The sequence below is a fragment of the Podarcis gaigeae genome (genome assembly GCF_964106915.1).
Source record: "Podarcis gaigeae genome assembly, chromosome: 16".
In the NCBI taxonomy this organism is placed as follows: domain Eukaryota; kingdom Metazoa; phylum Chordata; class Lepidosauria; order Squamata; family Lacertidae; genus Podarcis; species Podarcis gaigeae.
In genome coordinates, this window is record NC_139693.1 from 7,576,944 (window position 1) to 7,595,211 (window position 18,268).

The following is an 18,268-nucleotide window of genomic DNA, read 5'->3' on the forward strand; positions in this document are numbered from 1 at the left end:
TTCGAACTGCTAGGTTGGCAGGCGCTGGGACCGAGCAGCGGGAGCGCACCCCGCCGCAGGGATTCGAACCGCCGACCTTTCAATCGGCAAGTCCTAGGCGCTGAGGCTTTAACCCACAGCGCCACCTGCATCCCAGGTAATAAATTAAGTTAATAAATAAATCAAATTTAAAAAAATTAAAAATTAAAAAATTAAATAAAAAAGAGTACAGTGGTACCTCAAGTTAAGTACTTAATTTGTTCCAGAGGTCCGTTCTTAACTTGAAACTGTTCTTAACCTGAAGCACCACTTTAGCTAATGGGGCCTCCTGCTGCCGCCGCGCCACCGGAGCACAATTTCTGTTCTCATCCTGAAGCAAAGTTCTTAACCTGAGGTACTATTTCTGGGTTAGCAGAGTCTGTAACCTGAAGCATTTGTAACCCAAAGCATTTGTAACCTGGGGTACCACTGTACCTGCCAAAACAGCCTAATGTGGGTCACCTGTGCTCTTCAGCCATGGAATGCTGATTGACTGTTGGAATGAGAAGGGAAAATGGGAATGGCATGTTGTGTAGGATGGTTTGGCTGGCTAGAACTATGAGAGAACTGACACACTTCTTCATTCATCCGAAAGAATAATATAATCACAGTGTTGGAGGAGATCCTGTGCGCCGTGTGATTCAACCTTCCCCAACCAGATGTTCTGCAAATGAAGTTGAACCATGACTCCCATCATCCTTTAACGTTGGTCATGCTGGCAGGGACTGAAGGGTGTTGGGGGTCCAACAATATCTGGAGGATGCCACATTGGAGAAGGCCAATCTAGCAGGACACTGCTACCCTTCTTGAAGGAGCAAATCCAGCATATGAGTGTTGGAAGCTTCCGTTCCACCTTAAGGATCAGGCATGATTGTTGTGTGTCGCATGCCTGTCTACACAACTTGCTGGGAACTTCTGTTTGTGTATAGCCTCGGAGAGCTCCAAGCAAAGAACCAAATATTTGCAGATAAAGTTACATCGTGCAAGAAAGTGTATCCAGAAAGGGCTCATTCAGGTGTCCTACACGCCAGGAAACAAAATTCCTGCAGATCTGTTGTCTAAGGTTGTTAACAGAGAACAACTTAAGGTTTCTGTACAACGGTTGCAGTTAGGTTGAAATACTGCGACACAGGTTACACGGAAAGGGGGAGGATGTTGGGATATTTTGTTCCACCTTAAGGAACTGGCATGATGGTTATGTGTCACATGCCTGTTTACACTCCAGCACAGCTTGCTGGGAACTTCTCTTTGTGTATAGCTTTTGCTTTTCCTGTCTTGCTTTGGACACGAAGGAGATCAGACATGTTTCCTTTTGTCCTGCTGTGTGCTGAATAAACTGCTTGTAAATATGCTCACACAACTTCTCCTGCCACTTCTGTTGCATAGTGTTTACTCTGCTGAGAAGCGTGCCCCAGCTTCTGAGCATAGCTGTCAACCGTCCCTTATTTGGCGGGAAAGTCCTTTATCCCAGCGCTGTGTCCCACTGCTGTCCCTTATTAATGATGTCCCTTAAATTTCCCAGGTTTCAAAGGAAGCAGCTCCTCTCCCTCCCTCCCTGCCGGCCAGGGAGTAGGGAGGCTCCAACTGTGTTGCTTGGCTGCGTTGCTCACCCAATAAGGAGTCTAAGAACGACTGGGGGGTGGAGCTTGCATGCCTTGTGCTGATCAAATCGGCCGCATTGCCTGGGGACTTGCCTTTGCTCAGCGCTTCCCAGCGGAGAGGTGACTGTGGTTTTCCTTGCTGCATCCCCTTTGCTGGGTTGCTGCGCTGTAGGAACCACCACTTGAGGCTTCGTTTGGCTGCTGGCTGGGCTTTCTGCCTTTGGCTTGGAGGGGCTCAGAAGTTGAACATACCTGTGCTTAGAAAATCCCTTATTTTGGCTGCTGATCCCTTATTTTCAAATCTGTAAGTTGACAGCTATGCTTCTGAAGCTTCTGAAGCTTGGGTCACTGATGCTGCACCAAGGACTGGAGATCACCCAGCACACCGGCCAGTGGGCTGGAGTCAGCTAGAGGCCTCCCAATTGCCCCCATTTCCTTGGTTGCTTGCCAACAATGAGCATTCCCAGCAGAGCTGGATGTCCTTGAAGACTGGAGACCATTCTCTGCTAGATGTGGTGGTTATGTTCTACCTCCACCACCAGAGGCAGTAGGTCTCTCCCTACCACTTGCAGGGCATCACAAGCTGGGAGGGTGTTGCTGTTGTGCTCAGGAAGAGACGGATTTAGGGCAGCACACCCAATTCTGCCGCACTGGGTGCTGAGCATAGTGTCAGAATGGAAGGCGAGAGGCAGTGGGGCACTGAATGTTGGCCTCTTCCAGGATGCTGCTGAAATTTGAAAGACCAAAGTCTGCCCTGGGACAGGTCCTCTTGTGGACTTCCCATTGGGGCACCTGGTCAGTGTCAGGCATCAGGGGATCTGACCCCCCCCCCCACGGTTGGCTACCAGGAATAGATAGACAATCAAAGTTCTTACTCGGCCCTCCAGATGTTTTGGGACTACAACTCCCATCACCCCTAGCTAACAGGACCAGTGGTCAAGGATGATGGGAATTGTAGTCCCAAAACATCTGGAGGGCCGAGTTTGAGGATGCCTGTTCTTATCAATGTATTTTATTCAATATTCACAACTAAGCCCTTTGTGGCTTAGGGCCCTCATATTTACAGGACCGCCTCTCCTGGTATGCCCCGCAGAGGACCTTAAGGTCCATGAATAACCATAGTTGAGAGGTCCCGGGCCCTAAGGAAGTCCACCAGGGCCAGGGCCTTTTCAGTGATGGCTCCAATCTGGTGGAATGCTCTGTCCCATGAGACTAGGGCCCTTCAGGATTTAACCTCCTTCCGTCAGGCCTCCTTCCACCTGGCCTTTAATTTGAATTAGCCTGATCTTTTATTTCCTTTCCCTTCTCTTCCCTCCCCCTCCCCTTTTATGAAGATTACCCACTCTGAGACCCCACTGCTAATTCTCCCCTGGCCTCTTCACTGGCCCAGGTAGGACTAATTCAGCCAGCTAGCCCTGGTGACTATCTAATGCTTATTAGATGGATTTCCCCCAAATTGATTTCTGAACTTTGAATTTTATTGTTATTCATGTTTTTATACTGTATTTTATGCTGCTTCTACAATTAAGTGTTTTAAATTTGTTGTTAGCTGCCCTGAGCCCGGTTTTCTGAACCAGGAAGGGCGGGGTATAAATAAAATATTATTATTATTATTATTATTATTATTATTATTATTATTATACTGTCTTCCTCTTCTCTGGGAGGTTCAGGCTGGGGAAGCGATCTGCTCCATTCCAGTGCCTGGCAGTCGACCACTGTGAGAACAGGATTCTGGACTAGATGACAGCTTTGGCTTAATCCAGCAGGGTTCTATCTAGACCAGCCTTTCTCAACCTGTGGGTCCCCAGATGTTGTTGAACTACAACTCCCATCACCCCTGGCTAACAAGGCCAGAGCTCAGGGATGATGCGAGTTGTAGTCCAACAACATCTGGGGACCCACAGGTTGAGAAACAAATTCATGGAGGATGAAGCTACCAGTGGCTACTACTGGTATGAAGGCTATGTCAGAGTCAGCCTCTGAATAGCACCACTTGCTGGGGGTTGCATCCAGGGCAGATCCTGTGTACTCGGATGCCACTGAGTTCAGCGGGGAGCTTACTCCCTTTTAATTGCGTATCAGATTGCAATCTCTGAGCTGTCAACCGGGAAAATCCAGGAGAGGCAAAAGGAAGAACTTCTTCACACAACACATACTTAAAGTGTGCAATTCACTCCCACAAGATTGAGTGATAATGGCCATCAGCTTGGGCAGATTCACAGCTGCCAGGGGCTTCAGGTTACCTCCAATGTCAGATGGTGTATGCTTCTGAATGCCAGTTGCTCGGACCTGCAAATGGAGAGAACTGCTGTTGCACCCAGGTCCTGCTTGCCCGTTTTCCCTGGGCATCTGGTTGACACTCTGAGAACATGATGCTGGTCTAGATGGGCCTTTGACCCGATTCAGGGTGGTCCTTCTGATGTTCTTATGTTAGGGAAAGGCTATCAACCCTTTAGGTCAGGCATGTCCAAAGTTTGCTTCAGGGGCCTAATCCAGCCCCCGTGGCAGTATATGTCCTGGGGTAAAATCATAAAAAAAGCTCAGTAACTTCAATCCTTCAAAAAAGCTCAACTTTGGCTGGTCCTCACACATGTCCACTTCATCAAAGCTGGCCCTCTTTGAAAAAAGTTTGGGCACTCCTGCTTTAAGTACAGTGGTACCTCGGGTTACAGATGCTTCAGTTTACATACGCTTCAGGTTACAGACTCCGCTAACCCAGAAATAGTACCTCGGGTTAAGAACTTTGCTTCAGGATGAGAACAGAAATCGCGGCGCCGCCGCGGGAGGCCCCATTAGCTAAAGTGGTACTTCAGGTTAAGAATGGACCTCCAGAACGAATTAAGTTCTCAACCCGAGGTACCACTGTAATTATCCAACTGCTCTCATCATCTCCTGGCATCCATGTGGAATTAACCCTTCTCCAACATAAGCTCATTAAGTCTCTGTACCGGAGGTGCCAGCTTGCAAGGGTGATTAGGGGGCCAATGTTGATTGTGTGACGTCCCGATGTCACACGTGTGACGTCAGTACATTGGGAGGACCCAAGAGCGGAGACAGATGTGGTGGCCCTGCAGCTTCAGTGGCCAGTGGCTTCTCCTTTGCCTCCTCCTGGTACTGCCACTGGCAGGAGGCTGCTTGACTCTCCTTCCCCTCCGTGGCAGGATGAGGACTCAGCCACTGGAGCCCGCACTGCAGTCAGCTCCTCACTTGGCCTCTGCACTTTTGGAACACTGGGGGGCAGGTCCTGGCTTCAACCCCAAAATATGGGGGGGTGCCAAATGGACCCAGCCCCCTGGAGCTGGCCTGCTGCTTTGTATTCTTCTATGTGACCACCCCTCACTGCTCCTGAATACCAGTAGGACACGACTGGGAGAGGGTTATTGTTGACGACAGCATGAAATCATGAATCATACTGAGCTAGATTGTCCTGATTTCACAGGGCTGTTGTGACGATAAAGCAGAGGGAATGGCTTTGTTTGCTACCCTTAACCCCTGGAGAAAGGATCATCATAGGAACATAGGAACCTGCTTTATGCTGTGTCAAGTCATTGGGTCATCTCTCCCAGGTTTCAGGCAATTCCCGCCCCCCCCACTACTACCTGGAGTTGTTGGGGATTGGACCTGGGACCTTATGCATGCAGAGCAGGCACTGTTCCACTGAGCTACAGCTTTTCCTGAGTGTCAGGAATGAGCCAGCTCAAAGTGAAGGGTTACAGCCAACTGCAGAAAGCAGCCAGGAACAGGAAGGCTTTGATGTTAGTCAGGAAGGGGATATCCGGCAGCTGCAGAAATCGGCTCTTCCTGACCTTGACGGGCGAGCTGATAAGGCAGTAGCTGAGAGCAGGATAGAACACTGCCAAAGCATGCTGGAAGCTCAAATGGGTGTGAATAGACAAGGAGACAGTTTGTTGGAAAAGGAAAAGTTGGACACTAATCTAATCTCTCCAAGGAGTCGGCAAATGGGAGGGCTTCTAGATAGAAAGCAAAACAAATAGTGCAAGGGGTGTCATTTCAATATATTCTGCAAATCCCGGAAGGACTCATCAGAAGGTTCATCATGCGTAATGATGCAGGAGGCTTTGTTAGAGCAGTCCGGAGCTTTCTGTTTGCTTTTGCAATAAATCCTCCTTTTTAATTATCTACGCTCACTGTATTATCAAGCTGGGAACCTGGACTCCTGATGCTTAGCTGCAAGATGCCCATTGCTTCTCCCAAGTGCTATTTTCTGGGGGGCGGGGGGAGGATGCCAGAACTCACCATGAATGCCTCTCATGTTCTCTTATAATGGCAATGACGCCTGCCTGAGAGGTGCAGGAACTGAGTTCCAGTGAGTTCTGGCTGAAATAAAGCCCTGCATGTCCCACAGCCAACCCAGGCTGTTTCCTCTCTGAGAATTAAGCAGAGCCACAGATTCCAAAACACAAAAGACTGTACATCTCTTTATTTACACCACAGCAATGCTGATTCTCCCCCTTGTGGAATTTGTGTGTAAATATATTAACATGTTAACCAACCGCCATGATGCAACCCAACCATCTAGAGCAGGCACGTCCAACTCCCACGAGACTGTGATCTACTGACAGTATAAAAAAAACTTGCAGTGATCTACCCATTGCCATTGGAGGAGGGACCAAAGTTGCTGAGCTTTTTTTAGGAGCCAAAGGTTTTTTTTGGGGGGGGGGTTACAAATCACCAGGGGACAAAAGATAAACCAGGAATACCCCGCGATCGACCAGTAAGTCGCAATCGACCTGTTGGACATGTCTGATATCTGGAACACCCAAATCATATATGCTCAAAGCAAACTCAGTCTCATTATGTTGCCAAAACCGTACTGCACACATGCAAGAGGGAGACACCAGCAGGTTAAGGGGGACGCCAAAATTAGCAGAAGTGCAAAAGATCATTAATGAGAGAACCACTAAAAAGAATTTTATTTAAAAACAGCACAGTACGTACCTGCTGAGCATGCTTAGCGGCCACTGAACAACGAGTGTCTTTTGGAGGGAGGAAATGGAAAACAGGGGAATGGTGAAATGAAATATCCTGGGGAAAGACATGTCTTAATGGATGGAAACCTCAACAGTTGCAGTCCAGGCTGTGGCATTTTGTTGTAAGCTCTCACTTGGAGCCACCCTCATTCCTCTCTAACACTTCCAGCACTGCAGCAGATGAGTGAAGGAGTCTTCAGTTGTGCCTGTAATTGGGCCACTTGGAAATTTCCGAACGGATCGGCTCTCCAGGAGAAACAAGATTGCTGACGTCACTGTGGGCTACTACGAGGTAATCTGGAGACAGGTACCCGACTTTGACAGAGAAGTCAAGCAGGCACTTCAAAGCTTTCCATGCCGCTTGGTTGGGAGACCTCTCTGGAAGAGAAAAGGATGGTGGCATGAGACTCCAGAGTTCTTACAAACACATGCATATATATTTTTTTAGGAGCATAAGAAGAGCCCGCTGGATCAGGCCACATGCCCAACTGGACCAGCATTCTGTTCTCACAGTGGCCAACCAGATTTCCCTGAGAAACCACTGGTCTGATCCAGCAGGGTTCTAAGTCCATTTTCCAGCATCCTATTTCACCATAGCTAGCCAGATGTCTCTGGTTAGTCCACAGGCTGAAAATAAGTGCTATAGCGCTCTCCAACTCTTGTTTCCCATTGACCGGAGGTGGACCACAGACATAGCTGTTGATAGCTTTATTCTCCATGACTCTGCTTAATCTCCTTTTCGACAAAGGGACTCAATAGATCTATGTGAATGGACTCAACGCTCTAGAACATTCTAGCATGTCTCCGCCCATGTGCCATGTTTTCAGAGCACACACCTGGAGGGCAGGTGGGGGAAAGCAGGGGTGTTGCATCAAAGCATACAGTGGTACCTCAGGTTACATGCGATTCAGGCTACATATGCTTCAGGTTACAGACTCTGCTAACCCAGAAATATTACCTCAGGTTAAGAACTTTGCTTCAGGATGAGAACAGAAATCGTGCTCCGGTGGCACGGCAGCAGCAGCTAAAGTGGTGCTTCAGGTTAAGAACAGTTTCAGGTTAAGAACGGACCTCCGGAACAAATTAAGTTCTTAACCCGAGGTACCACTGTACTTCAGTTTCTTCTGCGAAACAAAAACTGGAGAGCATTCACTTCTAAAAGATTGCTCTGTAGCAAGATGACACATCCAGGCCCAATTTAGGAATGTGTCACAGAGCAACCTTTGACTTCAGAGGACCAACACCCTCCCCTTCAGTACAAAGAAAACTGTGTTCCCTTGAGAACCTCCCAAGAGTGGCATTCATGCAAAGATACCTCTGCACCATCCCATACAAAGCATGCAGTCCAAAGGGTGAGGTCATAAGTGAACATAAGCCTGGCTGCTGGATCAACCCAATGGCCCCATCTAGTCCAGCATCCTGTTCCCACAGTGGCCAACCAGATGTTTCCATGGGAAGCCTGCAAGTGAGACAACAGCAACTCCCCCGATTCTAGATTCCCAGCAACTGGTTTTGAGAAGCTTACAGCCTCCAGCAGGGGTAAAACATAGAATAGAATAGAATTTTATTATTATGTTTACAGACCATTTCCAGGTCACTTACAATATCAGGAAACTCATAAAACACAACAGGAATACATTAAATTGCAATTGGGTATAACAGAGACAATTCAGATATAGTGGCAGTTTAAAAAAATTATTAAATCTTGATCACTAAAATATAACCTAAAATTATCATTTAAAACCTTAATCATTTCGGTAGTACGGCTTGTTCCCTAAGTTTTATGGCAGCCGCACCGAATTTGGTAGCCACCCTTAGCGTGACCCTTGTCCTCTACCAGGAGTTTTAGACATTGAAATTCGGACCCATTTGGAGATTTTTGTGTAACAGGAATGATAAATACCGAGCGTATAGCCCCGTGGAAACGGCAGCGTAACAAGACATGAGAGACAGTTTCTACCTCCATCAAGCCACAGGGGCAGTCTCATTCCGCGTATGGTTTACCCTCAAATCTGCCCTGCAATAAGGCAGATGGCAGCATGTTGAATCTAGCGAGGGTAAATGACCGTCTCTATTTGGGTATTTGTAATTTTGACAAATAATTTGCTGGGGTGAATCCTCTCCCATTATCTTTTATTGCTGGGTGTTTATTCATCTCGCTCACGTGGCATTGCAGTTCCACATCCCAATTTTTTTGGCGGATTATTGCTCTAGCTTTCTCATAATTTCTCATAATTATTGCTCTAGCTTTTTCATGCAATGTAGCTTTCCATTTAGGTTGGTAGGAATCCAGTTAAGGGTGCCAACCCAACAGGGATAAAACAGGGGTAAAACATAGTTATTGTGGCTTGTAGCCTTGGAGAGCCTTCTCCTCCATGATCCTGCTGGAGATGTTTGTCATTCTGAGGCTCAACGGTGGTGACTCTTTGTGGGTCATTTGTGGGAGCATCAGGTTGAGGAGAAGACCAGGAAACCTCCAGAGTTTGCTGATCTACAGCTCCTTGGCCACTGGGCAGTGCTATGTGTGGCTGATGAGAACAATATTATTGGGAGAGTCACTGGGAATCTATGGGCCCTTTTTATGATGGTAGATAGCCAGTGCAAGTAGGGAGGAACCACTTATGGGGGAAGGAGATGGAGGCAGGCCAGCAACCCAGTGGGGTTCAGCACACTGACTTCAGCTTATCCTAGGGCTGCCATACGCCTGGGTTTTCCCGGCCACATCTGGGAATCAGGCAGTGAAGCCAGGCAACTGGGAGGAAATGGCATCAGGGAAAACCCAGACGCATGGCAAGTAGGGCATTGTTTTAAAAGAAATGCTTAAAAAAATCCAAGAAAGGCCCAAAACTTTGTTCCTCCTGTGTGCATCATTTGATGTTACCAACCCACTGATGGTGACATGTTTTCCTAGGCTGTGGTGGAACACCCTTCCACAAATGAGACAATCCACTCACCAGGGATGCTGGCTCCTAGGGGCTTCTGAGCCCTTTTGGGCCCCCTATATTTTGGGGGGTAGGGGCTGGGCCCCTCCCCCCCCGATACCTCAAAAGTGCAGGGTCAAAGCACAGAACTGAGCACAGCATGGCTCCAGAGGTCATCTCCTTCTCCACCCCCAGCTCCTCCCAACGTCCTGACATCACACGTGAGACGTGACCATCATAAGCTGGCGCCTCTGCCACTCACTGAGCTCCCATGTAATGGAAGAGTAAACAAGGAGATGATGCCAGAAACAATAAGATGGTTTTGGACTTGGGATATCACCCGAAGCCCTTTTTTTGTGTGCCTCCTCCATGAGAGATCCGGAGGGTGGCAACATGAAAACGGGGCCTTTTCTATGGTGGCTCCCCATTTGTGGAATGATCTTCCCAGGGAGGCTCAGCTGGAGCCTTCATTACATATCTTTAGACGCCAAATGAAAACATTTTCCTTCTCCCAGGCCTTTGGCTAATTCAACAATCTACAGCCTTTTAAACTATGGGGAGGGGCATTGTTTTTGTTTGTTACCATGTTATGTTTTCCTGTTTTTTATATATTCTAAACCACCGTGTGATCCTCAGATGACAGGTGGTATAGAGATCAAATAAATAAATAGGCCAGGACTTCCGGGTTGGCGCCATCGCCGAATGGCGGGCTCCCTCCGTGTTCCGGAGGGAGCCGGCTCGGCAGGGGTTGGGTTCTACCGCGCCGGCGACGCGGGGACCCTCAAAAGCCATGGGCACGGAGCCCCGTGGACATGGTGACTCGGCTGGCACCTTTGCGCCCCTCCCCGGCCCGCGAAAGAGCCTTTTTAAAGGCTAAGGAACGGGCGCCTGGGGGGGGTGCTTTGAGTCCGCCGCTTCCCCTGCCGAGCGAAGCCGCATGCCATTCGGTGGAGAGCGCTAGCTTCTTCTATTGAAAATTTGGATCCAAAAGAAAAACCCGTGAGTAATTGGACTATGGATTAAAAAGAGGGATAAATTTTTAAAATTTGATGCGAACGGGGGAGGTGGAAAAAGGAAGTCAGCCCCCCCTTTATTGTAGAAAAGACAAAACAAAGGACTTGACAACTAAGATCGAGTGTAACCCTATCTTGATGAACTAACAACTTCGCGAGGGAAAATTATAAGTTTGAGCTGGAGGAGAAAAGGAGAATTTGCATTAAAAAGCAACCCCCCCCCCCCCCGGAATCCCTGGAGCGATCTGCGAGAATACCTGGAGAAGAGTAATGGAGGTTTTGACAGCTGTCAAAGAGCTGTCAAAACGGAAGAACAAAATAGAGACGGTGTTTTGAGGACTTTGCCAGTTACATTTGGATATAAATTGGATACAAATTGTTTCAAATAAGGATTAACAAGCTATTTGGACTGGTGGATGTGATCTGGAAGGGAACTCAGTTACTGTAATCCATCTAGAGGAGCTGAGGGATATTGCATGTGTTTTTGCTAGGAAACTTGAACAGTTGAACAGAACTTTCAACCTCCTGGGAAACTGCAGAAATGGAACATTATTTTGTCTACAGAGGTCTACATACTACAAGAAACAATGGATTTATCTGTTGGAAAATGAAAGGGACATGACGTAATGTTTTGCTCCTGAATAACAAGCCTCTGCAGAGGAATTAGAAGCTTTTGGAAAAAGAACCTTTCTGCGGGAGAACAGGGAAACAAAAAGGAGGAGAGTGACCGACAAGAATAAGGAAACAACAAGAACTGGACAGAACTGGTAGTGGGGACATTTGGGATATCCAGATTTGACAAGCTTATGGAAATAAAATTGGAGTTTTTACTCCTGGATACAAAAATCTGGATAGAAGAAATGAGCCCCTTTTTGAGATAGACTCCTTCTAAGATTGGACACTTGTGATTAAAAATGACTGGTAAAGAATCAGAGAGATATGGGTTTAGTGAAATGTGGGAACACCAGGAAGATATTAGAATTGGAGGGATATAAGGAACGCAACAGGGAAAGAGGGGAGGGAAATTTGGAATCCAAAGGCTGTAAAATTATTTTTTCTTTTTTTTTTTTGTATTTTCTTTTCATCTGCACTATATCTGAAAAGGGGGAACTCGTGGAAGGGAAGACAGATCTTAGGGGATGGGAATTTGAAAAAACTGGGTCATTGACGATGAGTGTAATTTGGGGATAAGAACTTGTTGAATTTAATTGTTTATTTAGAAGATGTGGAACACAAGAGGGGGGGAGGGGGAAGTCCTGGTTATTGGAAGAAGTGTATAAATTGGATTTAATTTGTTTTAATTTGGAAAATCTTAATAAAAATTATTTAAAAAAAAAACAAATAAATAAATAGGGACCCTATAGTTTTGGCTCTAGTCCCCTGTATCATCAAGGTGCTGATGGGAGGAAGGGAGGGTGAAATGAGAGAGAGAGAGAGAGAGAGAGAGAGAGAGAGAGAGAGAGAGAGCTTTTTTCTCTTAAAAAAATGTTTAGGGGTACTCTCATTTTCCTACTCATATTGAAATACTGCCCCTCACTGAGGCCAAACTTAGATTCACAAAACGTTTAGGGGTATGCGTGCCCTGTGTCCCCCCAGAAAAAAATCACTTGTTAAATAATAATAATAACAATAATTTATTTATTTATACCCCGCCCATCTGGCTGGCCACTCTGGGCGGCTTTCAACAGAATATTAAAATACAATAATCTGTTAAACATTAAAAGCTTCCCTAAACAGGGCTGCCTTCAGATGTCTTCTAAAAGTCTGGTAGTTGTTTTTCTCTTTGACATCTGATGGGAGGGTGTCCCACAGGGCAGGTGCCACTATCGAGAAGACCCTCTGCCTGGTTCCCTGCAACTTTGCTTCTCGCAGCGAGGGAACCACCAGAAGGCCGTCAGCACTGGACCTCAGTGTCCAGGCAAAACTATGGGGGTGGAGATGTTCCTTCAGGTATACTGGAGATAGATAGATAGATGATATAGATGATAGATAGATATAGATAAATAGATGATAGATAGATAGATGATAGATAGATGATAGATAGATGATAGATTAGATAGATAGATAGATAGATAGATGATAGATAGATGATAGATAGATAGATAGATAGATAGATAGATAGATAGATAGATATAGATGATAGATGATAGATAGATGATAGATAGATAGATGATAGATATAGATAGATAGATAGATAGATAGATAGATGATAGATAGATAGATGATAGATAGATAGATAGATAGATAGATAGATAGATGATAGATAGATAGATGATAGATGATAGATAGATAGATGATAGATAGATTAGATAGATGATAGATAGATAGATAGATAGATAGATAGATAGATAGATAGATGATAGATAGATAGATAGATAGATAGATGATAGATAGATAGATAGATAGATACATAGATAGATAGATAGATAGATAGATAGATAGATGATAGATAGATGATAGATAGATAGAAGATAGATGATAGAGTAGATAGATGATAGATAGATGATAGATAGATAGATGATAGATAGATAGATGATAGATAGATAGATAGATAGATAGAAGATAGATAGATAGAAGATAGATAGATAGATAGATAGATAGATAGATATAGATAGATAGATATAGATAGATAGATGACAGATAGATAGATAGATAGATAGATAGATAGATAGATGATAGATAGATAGATGATAGATAGATAGACAGATAGATAGATAGATGATAGATAGATAGATAGATAGATGATAGATAGATAGATAGATAGATAGATAGATAGATAGATAGATAGATGATAGATAGATAGATAGATAGATAGATAGATATAGATAGATAGATAGATAGATAGATAGATAGATAGATAGATAGATAGATGATAGATAGATAGATAGATAGATAGATAGATAGAGATTGATAGATGATAGATAGATAGATAGATAGATAGATAGATAGATAGATAGATAGAGATAGATAGATAGATAGATCGATAGGTAGATGATAGATGATAGATAGATAGATAGATAGATAGATAGATAGATAGATAGATAGATAGATATAGATAGATAGATATAGATAGATAGATAGATAGATAGATAGATAGATAGATAGATAGATAGATGATAGATATTCCTCTGTTCCTATTAAAGTTAACCCTTGATCCATCACCATGGGGACTAGAATCTTACTTCGTTTGTAGGCATGAGGGCATAGCTCAGTGCTAGAGCACTTGCTTTGCATGCAGAAGGTTCCAGGTTCAATCCCCAGCATCTCCAGGTAGGGCTGGGGAAAGACCGTTCTCTGAAACCTTGGAGATCCCCCGCCAGTCAGTGCGGGAAATACTGAGTTAGATGGGCCAATGATCTGATTCGATTAAAGGTCTCCTAAGGCATGGATCTACTCACCTACGAAGGTGCCAATGAAAGCGATGCCGAGGGACAAATCGTTGTAGCCGTAGGTGTGAGATCCAACATTGCGCCAACCGCGCCCTTCATACACAAGCCCATCCTCGCCAATCAGGAAGCTGGAAGGAAGGAAGGAAGGAAGGAAGGAAGGAAGGAAGGAAGGAAGGGAGGGAGGAAGGGAGAGAGAGAGAGAGAAGAAAGAAAGAAAGAAAGAAAGAAAGAAAGAAAGAAAGAAAGAAAGAAAGAAAGAAAGAAGATATATTATTGTGAGCGGCTGTGACTCCTGTACTGCAAGCCTCCAAAGACTAAGGATAGGGAGAAATCTGCATCTCCTCAAAGAATACACATAATCAAATCCTACAAAATCTACCGTATTTTTTGCTCTATAAGACGCACCAGACCACAAGACACACCTAGTTTTTGGAGGAGAAAAACAAGAAAAAAAGTATTCTGAATCTCAGAAGCCAGAACAGCAAGAGGGATTGCTGCGCAGTGAAAGCAGCAATCCCTCTTGCTGTTCTGGCTTCTGGGATAGCTGCGCAGCCTGCATTCGCTCCATAAGACGCACACACATTTCCCCTTACTTTTTAGGAGGGAAAAAGCGAGTCTTATAGAGCAAAAAATACGGTACTTTCTCCCCTGAATTTTACAATCCAGTTCCCCAACAATCCAGTTCTCCAATCCATATATATATATATATATATGAAAACAACATACAAGAATGCATTATATTAAACTGTCTGCAAAGAAACAAAGAGGCAGGCAAAATATTGAAATTTAATGCTAATATTTTAATTAAATTTACATTTAATTAAAATAATGTTTTAATTAAAATACAAATTGAAACAGGTGTTCATGGTGGCTTTTAAAAAATAGCAGCAGCAGCAAGGCAAACTGAAGAAGTAGCAAACTGAACTTACGATGTGGAAGACACACAGAGAGAAATTGAACAGATATGGCTTCTTACATTGAAGGGTGTGAAAGGAAGTGAGCGAGAGATCGTGTGTGCACTTCTTGTCTCACTTTTCCCCTTTACACCTCTTGTTTTGTTTGCTAGACAGATGTAAATACCTCGTCCAAATGAGGCCTCAAAGTGACTAATCTTCTTAAAGCCATGCAAGACAGTGACCTTCACAGCCCCTTGTGGGAGTTACTGCGATCATTTAACGATTTGTTGTTGTTAAAATTTATTAGTTGCTTCTTCTTTTTTACCAAAAGCAACTGAAATAGACTTACAGCAGAAAAAGTAAACAACACATGCATATATTATTGCTACACATGTGTTATAAAACTAGCAAAATGGACCGTGCTTAAAGTAGTCTAGGTTCTTCCATACATGCAAAATTCCAGTCGAAAAGCAAAATTACAGCAGCAATTTCCTATATGGAAAAACAAACAACACAAACTCACAGCAATATGAATTAAGTATGGTTGTAGTAAGACTTGGAGCTCTTTATAAACAGCTACTGACTTGCTACATTATTCTGGAATCCAACACCTTTCCCAGTCATTTTATAAATAAAAAACAGAGTTAATTGTTAACAATGATCTGCTTTTGTTCTTTTGTTTGTCATGTATCTGGCAACATTCAATTCTACTGGAATATCCCCAAATTCCAGTGTTATGAGGGCTCATCGCAAACTCAGTTGAATTACTAATTGTCACGTTGGGGCTCACAATACCTGTATCTGTTTTATTGCCTCAGTTCCTCTGTTGTTTGCAAAAGGGGTTCAGATTAATCTGAGCCTATCCAACCCAGCTCTGGAGTGGTAAGCTCCATTGGGCAAGGAACTGCCTCTTTGCTTTATGTTTGAGCTTCTAGTTCTTATAGTTGTTGAGATATACAGTGGTACCTTGGGTTACATACACTTCAGGTTACAGACACTTCAGGTTACAGAATCTGCTAACCCAGAAATAGTACCTCGGGTTCAGAGCTTTGCTTCAGGATGAGAACAGAAATCGTGCTCTGGCGGTGCGGCAGCAGCAGGAGGCCCCATTAGCTAAAGTGGTGCTTCAGGTTAAGAACAGTTTCAGGTTAAGAACGGACCTCCGGAACGAATTAAGTACTTAACCCAAGGTACCACTGTATAGGGAAACCCATTCAGGCATTATATATAGTCGTACCTTGGTTCCCGAACGGCTTAGTTGCAGAACAAAATGGCTCCCAAACACCACAAACACAGAAGTAACTGTTCCACTTTGCAAACGTTTTTCGGAAGCCGGACATCCGATGCGGCTTTTGCTTGAGTGCAGGAAGCTCCTGCAGCCAATCGGAAGCCGCGCTTTGGTTTTCGAACGGCTTCGGGAGTCGAACGGACTCCCAGAATGAATTAAGTTCAAGAACCAAGGTACCACTGTAGGCTACTTTATTGTTAAGTTGATATTTGAAGCGGTTTACGCAAAGTCAAACGGCGATCTCGGCTAACAGAAATGCAGTAAGAAAAAGAGATAATTAAGATATTTTAGTACAAGAATAAAGAACAACGGTCTTACTTATAGGCCACATCGCACCACCCTTTGAGGCCCAGGTGGTAATCCTGAGCGTTCCTGACTTCTCTGGAGCATTCGGCTCGCGTTTTGCACGGATTCTGAGCCGTGTGGATGATGATGACGTACTCAGGCGGGAGGTCCTTCAAAGGTTCAGAGCAGTTGGCCGGCTTTGCACCCCACTTGGAGGGGGTGATGAGTTTGAAGCACCCCGAAGCTGGGAACACACAAAAGAAAAACTACAAATGGTACGGGTGTGTGAAACCAGGGCTCACAGCATTCCTTCCAAGCTCCACCACTCCTTTTGATTCCAATGCAAGCCAACCGATGGCTAAAATCCTAACTGAAGCCTGCTCAAAGAATTATGGCAGTGCCGGATTTATGTATAAGCTAAACAAACTATAGCTTAGGGCCCCACTCCCTTGGAGGCCCCCAAAAAAATTAAAGGAAAAAAACTGGATGTCCATTTCCAAAATATAAGATAAAAAACAAATAAAATAAAACCTACATACAGCAACAGTGTTTTGTGTTGTGTAGGCTCCTATTTGTGATGTGCAAAAGGCTTTAGATACCCATTAGGTCCATAAATCACCATATATGGGATGCGGGTAGTGCTGTGGGTTAAACCACAGAGTTTAGGACTTGCCGATCGGAAGGGCGGCGGTTTGAATTCCCGCGATGGGGTGAGCTCCCATTGCTCAGTCCCAACTCCTGCCAACCTAGCAGTTCGAAAGAACGTCAAAGTTCAAGTAGATAAATAGGTACCGCTCCAGTGGGAAGGTAAACGGCATTTCCGTGCGCTGCTCTGGTTCGCCAGAAGCGGCTTAGTCATGCTGGCCACATGACCCGGAAGCTGTACGCTGGCTCCCTCGGCCAATAAAGCGAGATGAGCGCCGCAACCCCAGAGTCGGCCACGACTGGACCTAATGGTCAGGGGTCCCTTTACCTTTACCTTTACCTTCATTATGTGCAAATGGCTTTAGATACCTATTAAGTCCATAAATTACCACATAGCATATATTCAACACAAAAAACAGCGACAATTTGTCGTTGACAAAGGACAGGTGGACAGTAAAAGGCCTCATTACCTTCAATAGCTTAGGGCCTCATCAAACCTAAATCCGGCCCTGAATTATGGTAATTCTATCCCCATGCATTAATAATAATAATAATAATAATAATAATAATAATAATAATAATAATAATTTTTATTTATTCCCCGCCCTCCCCAGCCAAGGCCGGGTATCAGGTGGTACAGTCATGTTGATGATCATACCACATCCTCCAGTTGTTTCGATTGGCTTTCAAGCTTACCTTGTGACAGAGCACACAGAAAAAGCAGAATAATCTCTTGGCTGGCCATCATCTTGCTATTAAAGACCTGTGGGAAATAAAATATTGATGGGTTAAAGCTGGCCTAGACAACATTATATATAATCCAAGCTTGTGAGGAGAGATATTACGGTAGACAGTGTTCTATGAAACAAAGAGATAGAGGGCTTACATTTAATCACAAAACTATTCATAATATATTTGCAGAATATTATTCTGATTTATCTCAAATAACTGAACCTTTGGAAAAGAAGACTTAGTTATATTTGGGAAATTTATTATTATTATTATTTGTATCCCACCCTTTATCCGTAGATCTCTGGGCAGTTCACAGCAGACCTGATGTGACTAATTTTGTTTAATGATGTATGGCAGGGAAGAGGCACCCAAAAGACATTGAACGCTTCTCAGATTATTGTCTCACTCAAACCTGGACAAGATAGGCAGGAAGTGGGATCATAAAGACCTTTCACCCTGCTTAATCAGGATTAAAGAAAATGATTGTAT

The 18,268-nt window shown here is 44.4% G+C and overlaps 1 protein-coding gene across 5 annotated transcripts in view; it reads right to left on the bottom strand.

Moving 5' to 3' along the window:
* Window positions 1–6,047: 6,047 nt before the first annotated feature.
* LOC310833414 (peptidoglycan recognition protein 3-like) overlaps window positions 6,048–18,268 on the bottom strand; it is a 29,070-nt gene continuing 16,849 nt past the window's right edge. For all 5 annotated transcript variants that reach the window (XM_083716147.1, XM_083716145.1, XM_083716146.1 and 2 more), the window contains 4 exons: window positions 17,744–17,810; window positions 16,436–16,646; window positions 13,943–14,061; window positions 6,048–6,988 (listed from right to left, as the gene is read on the bottom strand). In XM_083716147.1, the coding sequence (XP_083572273.1) occupies window positions 6,807–6,988; window positions 13,943–14,061; window positions 16,436–16,646; window positions 17,744–17,795 (564 nt within the window). In that variant the 5' untranslated portion in view covers window positions 17,796–17,810 and the 3' untranslated portion in view covers window positions 6,048–6,806. The remainder of the gene's footprint in view (window positions 6,989–13,942; window positions 14,062–16,435; window positions 16,647–17,743; window positions 17,811–18,268) is intronic.